General features: G+C 34.8%; 1 protein-coding gene across 4 annotated transcripts in view; it reads right to left on the bottom strand.

Annotated features, from left to right (window-relative positions):
- Positions 1–4,025: 4,025 nt before the first annotated feature.
- LIN54 (lin-54 DREAM MuvB core complex component) overlaps positions 4,026–12,080 on the bottom strand; it is a 65,118-nt gene continuing 57,063 nt past the window's right edge. For all 4 annotated transcript variants that reach the window (XM_029944136.1, XM_029944150.1, XM_029944145.1 and 1 more), the window contains exons 11-13: positions 11,878–12,015; positions 8,462–8,664; positions 4,026–6,786 (exon numbers count right to left, since the gene is read on the bottom strand). In XM_029944136.1, the coding sequence (XP_029799996.1) occupies positions 6,585–6,786; positions 8,462–8,664; positions 11,878–12,015 (543 nt within the window). In that variant the 3' untranslated portion in view covers positions 4,026–6,584. The remainder of the gene's footprint in view (positions 6,787–8,461; positions 8,665–11,877; positions 12,016–12,080) is intronic.

Genomic DNA, 12,080 nt, shown 5'->3' with positions numbered 1-12,080 from the left:
CCGGTGTGTGTGTAAAACATCTACTCTGTGTGAATATTCATGAAGTATAATTAATATGAAAACTTAAAATTGCAGAAGAATAACAACTAGGCAAAAGTTGAGTTTTATTAACTGAAATGCTCCTGAAATTATATATTTTGATATATTTCTGTTTTGTTCTACCTCAAACAAAGGTTTACGTTTTGAGATGTAACAAGAGTTATACCACATTTTGTGCAAGAGCAATCACTGAGAAGTCTAAATATTATGGGTTGTCTTTGCAATAGAATTTTAGATACACAAGGATAAATCTTATTTAAAGGAACCCTATTTGTAAACCACCTTTAACTTATTGCTTATAAAAATCCAAGATTTGTCCAGATCTTTACTTAAAACTAGGTTTATACCTATAGGTGTCTCATGTTCTTTGCTGTTGCATTTTACTAATATACTAGTATATTCTGTAGTTTTAGAAATTAGTGTTTTACACATCATTTCTTTAAGTGCTGGATAAATTGGACAAATGTTGACAACAAATATTTCCTTCACTGTTTTTAAAAAAATTTTTTTTAACGTTTTTATTCATTTTTGAGAGACAGAGCAAGGAGGGGCAGAGAGAGGGAGACACAGAATGTGAAGCAGGCTCCAGGCTCCGAGCCGTCAGCACAGAGCCCAGTGCAGGGCTTGGACCCACAAACCGTAAGATCATAACCAAAGTCAGACACTTATCTGAGCCACCCAGCTGCCCCTCCTTCACTGCCTTTAACAGTTAATTGCTTTTGCCTTAGTGAAAGTGTTTCAAGTCTGATACCAAGTTTATTTAACACGATATGCTTTACACTGACTTTTTTAAATAAATTACTCCTATTTCATGAGGGTAATTTAGTTTATAATTTCCACTTAGCACTTTTTTCCTGTTTTCTTCAGAGAAAACAAACATTCTCTTCAGAAGTTTATCCTTTCTACTTTTCAACACATAGATAGGAACAACTGGATATCCACATGCAAAAGTACTAACTAAATGGGTCAAAGACCTAAATATAATCAGTAACTCTATAAAACTCTTAGAAGAAAATAGAGAAGTCTTGGAGACTTAGATTAGGCAATAGTTTGTTAAATATGACATCAAAAACATGAACAACAAAAAATAAATTGGACTTCACCAATAAAACTGACTTTAGAGGACACCATCAAGAGACAACCCACAGAATGGGAGAACATTTTTACTAACATACCTAATAAAGCACTTGTATCTAGGATATACAAAGAACTCCTATAACTCAACAATGAAGGACAAATAACCCAGTTTGAAAAACGGCTAAAGAACAGAAATAGACATTTTCAAAGGAGATAATACACATGGCTTATAAAAACATGAATATGTACCCAAAAGCATAAACCATCTTGGAAATGCAAATCAAAACCACAATGAGGTATGACTTTACACCCACTAGGATGGCTATAGTAAGAGACAGATAATAACAAGTGTTGACAAGAATGTGGAGAAATTGAAGCCTTATTACCCTGTTGGTGGGAATGCAGATGCTTTGTAAAGCGGCTTGGCAGCTCTTCAAAAGGTTAAGCAGTTACCGTATCACCCAGCAGCTCTGCTGACAGGCATATATATAATATGCCCAAGAGAAGTAACATGTCCATGTAAAAACTTATACACAAATTTCATATTATTATAGCTAACAAGTGAAAAAACCTAAATGTACAACTAAATGGTTGAAAATGTATTGTGTCCATACAATGGGTAATATGGTAAGTATACATTATTCTTTATAACAAACTGCCAGAAGTTTTTGTCAAGTGACTGTACCACTCTGCATTCCAATCAGGAAATGTATGAAAGTTCCAGTTCCTCTCTTTTCTTCCCAGTACTTGGTATTGCCAGGGTTTAGTTTTAAATTAGCCATTCTAATAGGTATACAGTAACATTTCACTGTGGCTTTCATTTCCATTTTACTAATGGCTAACCGATCATCTTTTCATAGGATTATTTGCCATCCATATAATCTTAGGTGAAAGGTCTGTTCAAGTCTTTTGCCCCCTATTTTGGAAGGGTTTTTTTTTTTTTTTAAATTGAGTGTTATTATATATTCTGGATTTAAGTGCATTATCTGATGTGTTTTGCAAATATTTTCTGCTAGTCTGTGACTTTTCTTGAAATTTTCTTAAGTGTGTTTTGGAGGGCAGACATGAATTTTGAAAAACCCATTTTATCAGTTTCTTTTAGGGATATTTCTTAGTTTCATATCTAAGAAATCTTTGCCTAACCCAAAGCCACAGAGATTTTTCTTATGTTATCTTCTAGGTATTTGGTAGCTTTAGGTTTTGCATTTAGGTTATGATCCATTGTCAGTCAATTCTGGTCTGTGGTATAAGTTGAGATTCATATTTTTACATACAGATATCCCAGCACTGTTTGTTAAAAAGATTTTCTTCCCTGAATTACCTTTGAACCTTTGTCAAAAATTGACCACATATATAGGGGTCTACTTCTGGGCTCTGTTGTGTTCCATTGATCCATTGGTCTAACACTGCACCAGTACCGCAGTGACCTAATTAACCTTATAGGAGTCTTGAAGTCAGGTGGAAATTTCACCTTTGTTCTTTATTCAGAAATGTTTGGCTATTCTGATTGTACCTTTCTGTATATATTATTTAATCGGCTTGTTGGTTTTTACAAAGATTCCTGCTGGAATTTTGGCTGGAGCTTTGTGGGATCCAAAGATCAATTTGGAGAGAGTAGTATCTTAATAATACTGAATATTCTAATTCACAAACATGGTAGATCTCTTTTTTAAGGTCTTCCCTGATTTTATGTTTTCTACATTTCAGATCTACAGATCTTATATATGTCTTGTTTCATGTTTTATGGTAGTACTATAAATGCTAATTGTAAAATTTGTTTCTAAATGTTCATTGCTACTATGTAAAATACAATTTTACATATTGACTTTGTTTAATTCACTTATTCTAGCTTTTTTCTTTAAAGATCACTATGACTTTTGTATATAGGCAGTCACATCTACCAGTAGATACTGTCTTACTCATTTCCAATCTGTGCTCCCCGGCTTTTCTGTACCTTTTAATTTTGGAAGAATATTTGAGATATAATTTACATACTGTTAATTTTAACCCTTTTAAAGCATAAAATTCAGTAGTTTTTAGTATATTCAAAAGGTTCTCTGCAACTTTTAAGATGATCATAGTTTTACCTCTTTTTTATGTCCATACAGTGAATTACTTGGATTATTTTTGAATGTTGTCAATTTTTTATTCCTGAGATAAACCCAACCTGGTCATGATCCATTTTTTTAAATCTATTGCCAGACTCCATTTGATAATAAAATCAGAGTTAAAAGTCTGCGGCCTTATAGTAACTATTACCCTGAATGTATTTTCTTAATGCTTTTGAGGGGAAAAAATGCATTAAATTCTTTCATAAAACTTTTTAAAATTTTATTTTTAAAAGCCCTTATGCTTTTCATTTTATTTTTTTAAATTTTTAAAAAATATTTTATTTAGTTTTGAGACAGAGACCGAATATAAGAGGGGGAGGGGCAGAGAGAGAGACATAGAATCTGAAGCAGGCTCCAGGCTCTGAGCTGTCAGCACAGAGCCCGACGTGGGGCTCGAAGCCACAAACTGCAAGATCATGACCTGAGCTGAAGTTGGACGCTTACCCAACTGAGCCACCCAGGTGCCCCTATACTTTTTATTTTATAGTCATTTGTATTATTAAAACCTCACATTTGGTCTATAGATAATGACAAAATCTGCATTAAGGATGCACGCACACACACACACACACACACACACACACACACAGCCCTAAGTAATTGACATAGTAGAAAACTCCAATAGTAAAGGCATTCTAGTAGATTGGCTTCCTTCTCCTTTGAGTTGCTGCTGTGGAATTATCTACAGAAAATGTTGAATAAGGATGCACCATGATAGAGATCCTAGTTTGAAGCTTCATTTACATAACGAGTATTTTCTTAGCTATTTGTGTTATAGAATAATTAAAGTGGAAAACGTTTCTATAGGTTATTTTTATTCACATTTTACATAAGACTTAGAAAATGTTGTCTGAATGAAAGAACAGGGAAGCTAAAGCAGTAGTCTCTCCTTAAAGTCGCTGCTCTGCTTGTTTTATTACCTGCAACATTAAGGTTTTATTTCCAGATAATGCAGAGAGAAGCCTACAGGTTGCTTTTCATTCTTGAGAGAAAAGGAAACTAAGAAAGGTGCTCACCGTAAAAACATCAAACATTAAAAGAAAGGAAAGAGTAGATGGAGTTTCTGCCCTTAAACAGTGGAAAAAAGACGACATATTCTCGTTTTAAAGCAATTTGGGCTTAATGAGAATTGGGCAAAATGATATGTTTTATTTGTGTGCTTTCAGAAGTAATGTTAAATTTACTTGAAATCAGATATTTTAAGTTTATTGTATGTTAAATGGTTAAAAATGGTGTTCTTAAAGAAAAAAAGCAAACCCTCTTTTTTTTTTTTTACAGAATAGTATAAATGTTTATTTTCTGTATGATTTACTTTGCTGTCCTGTTTTTACAATATAGAAAAGTGTATTCTTTGAATAGCTCTAGTAAATATAAATTTAATCTTTCTACTTTGGGATGTAAATAGAGCTAAAAAAATTATATACCCATCCCTCCCCAAATAGTCTTTTAAAATTGTTGAATTAATGTGGATATTAATCTTGTTCAGCAATTTGATGCAAATGCCTAAATACAAAAAGTTCCTTAGTAAGTACTACACAGGAGGGAAAGTCTTAATACTTTAGATAGGTTCTTGAAAATCAGAAAAACTAGTAGCATTTGATTGCACCTTCAAGTTTTTACAAGCAAAACATTCTCAAGCAATGCCGTCATACATAATCTACAATTGTAATCCAAATTTCACAAACATTTTCTGCACACTGTATATAAATACACATCACAAAGGTGCAATTAGAATTAAACACAGAATATGTACAAAATGAACAAAGTTTAAGTTTAGACCAAAAAGGTACGGTAATCTTTTGAAAAATAACTTGATTAGATATTTTATCCTCTTACACTAATTTACATTTATACAAATTTTAATTAAACATACTAGATTGAGGTGCTAAGAATGTTTGCACTATCTACATTTAAAGTTACTGCACTATAATTTTATAAATCCAAATTTCAAAAGGAAGATACTTCAATGAATAACGGAATCTTCTTTTGGATTACTTAATTTCTATTGCCTATATCTTGCATGTTCATATGAACATATATACACACTTAATACATACAACTATAGATTCCTTGTAGGAAATGTAACAATCATATACTAATAATTACTGAGGATTAAAGTACCTAACAAAATGCCTGAATTCCAACATGGTTTTTTTCTTGTCATAAAATCGAGAGTCCTTTTATAGGCTCTTAAATTCATAAAGCTTTTGAATTTTGAATTAGCGAAAATGATTTAGGTATTTTAGTAATAAGAAAACACTCATACCTTCAGCTTATCAAATCACTGGCTAAAAATAATGCCATATTAAGCTTCCCTTATAAAAAGAAATCCCATTATAATTTTGAAAGCTTTGTTGGGAGGCCCTTTCAGTAAATCAAGTAAGATTCTTACATTGGATTGTGACCTCTTAGCTCAAAAGTCTATAAAGAGAATTATATAGGTGAAAAGTCCCTCCCTTCAATTCATTTATCAGAGCTTCACTGTTCTTTACTTCTCCATCCAAGTCAAATTTTATACCTGATGATTATGTAAATTTCTATATTATCACTACATAATAATAAGTTCTATTCATATGCATCTCTTGCTTTTAACAGTACCCAGGAATCACTAAGACAATATACCATCATTTCAAATACACAGCACCTCCTTCAAAGAAAATGGAAACATCCCAGAGCATTTCTTAGTCACTCTTAGAGAAAGACCTTGCCTATGGAGAACTACTTACTGTCCCTTACCATGTCGTTGTTTTTTTTTTTAAACAACTTTTTTCATTTTAAAAGTGTGCCTATGATTACTTCCCCTTCTGACATTTCCAAAGTGACAATAAGATATTATCCAGAATCTGTGCTAAAAAGTTGTTTTTTCCTTAAAAAGTAGTGCTTTTCTAAACACAAAATGTCATTTGAATATGTTTCATAAGAATTTGTTTATGGAGATATTCTATCTGCTTGGGTCTAGTGCTAAAGACTGGGCAATACCAATGGTTTTCTGGCTTTTTCTACTGGAACAAAGTCATACAACGCCATACATTATAAATTATATTAATTTATAAATGTCCTTTGTCAATAGTATCAGAAAGATAGAACATCTAATTCTTAAGAAACCCATGCAAATTAAAAATCTATATAATACAATAAAGAAAAACTCAATTTAGAAGGGGCATAAACAGATTTAACTAAGATTTAAAATGTACTAATTTCCTCATTTAAAATTTCTTCTCGTTCAATGTTATAACTTCAGGTCTCACAAGGACTGAGTTAACAGTACAATCATTGTGAAATTATCTTCCAGAAAATCAAGTGTCCCTGGACCTTCAGTTTCCTGTACAGTTCCATTATCAGTCTTTTGTGCAAGAGTTAGCAATTCATGGCACAAGGGTCACTTTTTGCTTTGCCTGCAGAATTGATGACGCTCATCAAACATCGTCCGAATTCCTCAAGTATCATCCGTTCGGCTGCTGCCTTTGATTTTCCCTTCTTGTCTGCCTGCTCCGCCTGGGCAAGGAGGCAGTTACACGTGGCTTCTGCTACTTCCTTAGTTACAAATGTAAATGGCAATCTGAAATGATTTTTTTGAGAGAAAGAGAAAGGCGATGGTGTTGAATAACAACAAAAGTGGATGACATTACTTGACATGAATATCTGTTGCCATGTTCGTGACTCACCAGACCACTGAACATTACAGTCTGTGCAGTGAGCACAAGCATACCCCAAAATGCTTTAAAAAGTTAGACCTGGTTTTATTATTGCATATTTTTAAAACATTGTCAGAAAATATAATCTTATGTAAAATACATGTCTTATTACCTACACAAGGTTATCTGGTTAACTAAAAGATGTTAATTCTCTGTGTCGACTGAATAATTGTATAACAAAATACTCCTATTTCATGAATCTGTTTTCAGAGTGCAGTCTTTGTTTTATTATTGTTCACAGCCTAGAACACTGCCTGACACATAGAAACACTCCATGAATATTTGCTCAATGAATGAATAAAATTGTGAATTGAAAGTACTATCTCCTGGATAACACTAAAAATAAAGAACTTTCCCAGAATCCCATATTGTTCATAAAACAAAAAGCACACCAAAATTCTGCACTGTTCCACTATGACAAACAAAACAGTGGGAACCCAAATGCTGTTCTAAATATGGAGTTTCATTCATAAAGACCTAAACTATTAGGTATTAAGAGCAATTCATCCTGACTGAGGCTTGCTATGTGTAGCCAAGTCTTCAGGCCTTCAGAGACAAATCAGGCAACCTAGTGTAACCACGAACTCAACAACCCTGACAGAAGGAAACTGCAAAACAAATGGAAGTCTGAAATTCAGACCTGCTATGGCAAGAGAGGAATTGAGGGTTTGGGCTGCTGTACACTTGTGTGAAGATCTTTAAAATGCAAAACACTTTAAGTTAGAAAATATTATAAAATTGCAATGATGTTTATATGATATAATTAGTGTAACACTGTGTAAAAGTTCTTCAGAATTGCTATCTGAAATATTTTGTTCAAAAAGGAGCATTTCAATAAGCCTACTTCAACTTAGGCATTTTACATAATATACCATCTGCAAGGCTCACTGCATTTAATAGTTCCGCAAATTAACCTCTTCCAAACCTCTGACACAAATCCAAACCAGCACGTTGTGCGGCATCCGGCCTGCCAAATGCCGGGACAGTGATGCTTTATTCTTCGTGGCCACCTGGTAAGGCTGATGGGAAGGATAAGAGAACTGAGACCCAGAGTGGGGGAGGGGTCCGTGTCAAATTCACAAACTACTGTACAGCACCCATATTTAAACTCAGCTTGGCCGAACTTTAAAGCTCAAGCTTTCCTGTTCTGGAGTTTAGTAGTCTAGTGAAACAAAGTGCCCCAATACGATGGGGAAAGTGCTACAAGGGCGCGGAAAAGGCAAGAAGAGGTAAGGATGTGCAAAAAGATGAATGGAAATACTGCCAGGAACATGTGTAAAAATTTAGTTTTCTTAGGGACTTGTCAAATTACATCATTACCTCATCTTAGTGGAGAGAAATCCAATGAAATTAAGCACAAAGCATTTTAGATGTGTGTACTATATCTGACAGTGGTTTTCCTATTACCTTCAAACCCTTTACGAGTAACTAGAGAAGGTACAAAAAGAGGTTTGCACCAATCCAAAGTATAACTTAATTTTGTCCAAGAAGAAGAATACTGATATTACACTATAAAAACACATTAAAATACTGACTTACTTTCCTCCTCCACTATTTAGAGCTGGCGTTGGCCTAGTAAGCAAGTCCGAAATTTGAGAAGATAACTTAGTTTTCGCTGCCGTCTGTTGCTGTACCCTCACTTCGGCTGCGTCTGCCAAGTGCATCAGTGTCTTTCTTTCTGGGCTTTCTTCAAAATTCTTACAGCCAACACATTTGCATATTGAGGAACACATTATTTTTGCCTAAAAGATTTACAAAAGTAAAGCTTCCAAATCAAACCCAAAAAGCATTACTCTAAGCAGACTCTGATCAAATCAACAGATAACAGAATTAACTGGTCAAATGACATAAGATACAATGGAAACATCTCTTCCTGACACTCAGTGGGCTACCTACGCTTGGATAGGTCACGTATTTAAGTCCAAGAGCGGTCACACAGTGTGTGCTTCCATATCAATTCTTCCCCCACTACAGGTTTTCCTCTTGATAGGATTAATGTATGTTCTTTATAAAGAAGATGAAGGATACAATATTAAAAAATAACAATTATCCAGAATCCAACCACCTCAGTCAAATCACCATTAACACGTTGATCGTTTCCACTTATGCAAACACATAATCAATTATCACACGAAAGGAATTTCATAGATGCTATTTTTATTATGAATAATTTCCATAATCTCCCTCTCTGAATTCCCTTCTCCAGATTCCACAAATCCTTCTACAGTCCATATTAAACCAGTGTCTTTGTATGTAGAAATATGTAAAACATACATTTTTATGAAAAACACTGCCCTTATGTACATATACCTATCTTAACTAACAAATACATGTCTTTTTTTAGTTCATTTTACAAAATCATATGCCCACTCTCTACATCTTCCTTTTCTCTCTCTCTCTCTCTTTCTCTCTCTATTCTGCTTTTATTTCTATGAGCTACAGTTCTAGAACTGGGCTCACTGGCCAAAGGGTATGTGCATTTTAATGGATGTGACCAGACTGTTTTTACAAAAGGCTGTAACACCTCACATCTCATTAGCAATGTATAGAAGAAGCCTTTCCCACATTCTCTCCAACAGTATATATTATAGCTCTTTTTAATATTTAGCAACCCGATTGGGGGAAAGAGGTAAAGTGAGATCTCATTGTTCTATCATTGACATTTCCCAAAACCTAGTAAATTTGACACACCAGTAATGATCATTTGGATTAAGTATGAAGAACCATAAGAAAGGTACTAATAATCTAACAGGAAATCAGGAAGAAGAAATTAGAATGACAGAGTATCCATTTAGCTGTGTTGATTCAACTTCCCTTGGGGTCAAAAAAAGGAGAAGAAAAAAGGTTACAAGACATAACCATTTAAAAAATGTGGGCCATCACACCTCCACTCAACAAGCTCTGGAAGCTGAGTGAAAGGAATAGGCACGTGTTATCCAGATGCAAACTAATTGGACCAAAAAAAGCCAATTCAATTCAAAAGACCAACAACTGAACACACAAACTGTCAGCCAATTCACAATGGGCCAATCAGCCCCTGCTAGTCATAGATTCGTGTATTCCTGGTGTTTGTATTTCTTGGTCTTCAAAAATGACAATTTAGTTACTAGACACTATGTGTGTCCTGAAAGTCAGGGATTTTATAACAGGGCAGCTTTCTCTCTTTTAGCATATTTCAACCAGCTCACTGCCTTTTCTACTTCCATCAATTCTCAGATTTAATTGTTAGTTCCTGTACGTTTGACTCTCATACGTGCCAAGCATGGGCGGGCTGTTGAGCGCCATAGGCATGGAAAGGCTTCTTTGCCCTTCTGACCCAGCTTTACATCAATTTCCATTTTGTCTCTTTTTGTGGATTGGTTTTATAATAAGAATATGCTATTCTTACATTTTTAACAAATTCATGACGAATTTTGTATGATATAGTTTATGAACAGAAGCCACCTATTTCATCATGTGTTCAAATAAAGGAGTCCATCTCTTCCAACACAGGTAAAAAACTGTCTTGTTAAACTCTAAGTCATTATTTAAGACACTTTCAAAATACTCCATTTTAATTATACACAATTTTCATTCATTTGGTCTTTAGGACTAACAAGAGGTTACCTTTCTAAATACTTCTTGGAAGGAGTATTTGACTTCTAACACAGGGGAATTAGGAATTTGTTACATAGGGAATACAGACACATAATCTTTACTGTGACACATTTTGAATGGGAAGGGGCCCTGAATGGCAGGCACACACTCCTAAAGCAGAGCAACCCCATGAGAAGAGAATGCTATCCTTGGTAAGACTTTACCAAGTACAAGGCTAGGGCTTCTGCCAAAACTAAAACTAAGGTGTCCTCCTGAATACGAAATCTGAAAAGTATGAAAATCTAATAGATGAGAAAGCCAACTAACCGTAGGAATGACTCAACTCCAAAGACTATCAGTAAAGAGTCTCAGGTACACCAAAAAAGCAAATACACTAACACAGAGTTACTCTTGGGCATTCTGTTTAAGCTTTGAAAATAAAAACAATGTTTATTATGTAGTTATGTTATGTAGTACTTTGTCTACAGAAAGAAAGGGATGATTTAATTTGCACTTAAAAATTAAAAAAAATAGCACCTGTTAAAGATGCCTGATCAAGAATGGTCAGCAGCAAAAATGGATGTAATCACTTCACAATGACCAATAACCTCAACCGCAATATTTCATATTTCTCCTTTCCTATTTGTATGCTCAAAAAGCAAACTGCATAACATATCAGTTTTCCAAAGAGCACCACTCTTCAACAAGGCACTACTGGGAGGTTGGGCAAGATAAATCTTCACTTTCAGGACTGTCCTTGGAATACAGACTGTTTTGTATCCACATATATTTTCAAAAGCCCATGGGGAACAGTGGATAGCACTACCCTTCCGTTAAGGACAACGGCTAGTTTCCATCCACTTTGATGTTATTAAAAAAATATATATATTTTTTTAATGCTTATTTTTGAGAGAGCAAGAGAGAGTGAGTGAGCAGGGAAGGGGCAGAGAGAGTGGGAGACACAGAATCCGAAACAGGCTCCAGGCTCTGAGCTGTCAGCACAGAGCCCGATGTGAGCCTCAAACTTATGAACCATGAGATCATGACCTTAGCCGAAATAGGACACTCAGCCGACTGAGCTACCCAGACGCCCCCGATGTTATTTTTACTAAAAATCAATAAACTGATGCTCTGGTTTGCATACTTCCAGGTATAAAGATCAAGAAGTTATGAATTGGTAATCAGGTAATGAGTCCCAAAGCCGTAATGACAAGATCACGGTATTGTTCCTCCGAAGCCTTGCTTGGGAGGCCAGAAGGTCTTCCTCAAAATAGGGCCCTTGCACTATTTTCAAAATGCAATAGAGTAATTCCCCAATTTGCAAGTAAATTTTTACAGTATACCTTTGATTAGATTATGTTCCCCAACCAGCATCTCACCTCGTAGCATTCACAGTAGTTTTTAAGACATCCTGATCGTTTGCAATTACATCCTTTGCTGTGACGTCGATCTGATTCTCCCTCCTTTCCCTTCCCTATCTTAGGCTTAAAAGCTTCTGGATTTCTGTCAAGGCATGCCTATCAAAACAGATCAAATATCAACTGAAGTTCAATCACAGAAGATTATACAGAGCAAAAGGAAG

This window comes from Suricata suricatta, chromosome 1 (assembly GCF_006229205.1).
Source record: "Suricata suricatta isolate VVHF042 chromosome 1, meerkat_22Aug2017_6uvM2_HiC, whole genome shotgun sequence".
In the NCBI taxonomy this organism is placed as follows: domain Eukaryota; kingdom Metazoa; phylum Chordata; class Mammalia; order Carnivora; family Herpestidae; genus Suricata; species Suricata suricatta.
Note: the sequence above shows the minus strand (reverse complement) of the source record. Positions and strands in the feature narration are given on the sequence as shown.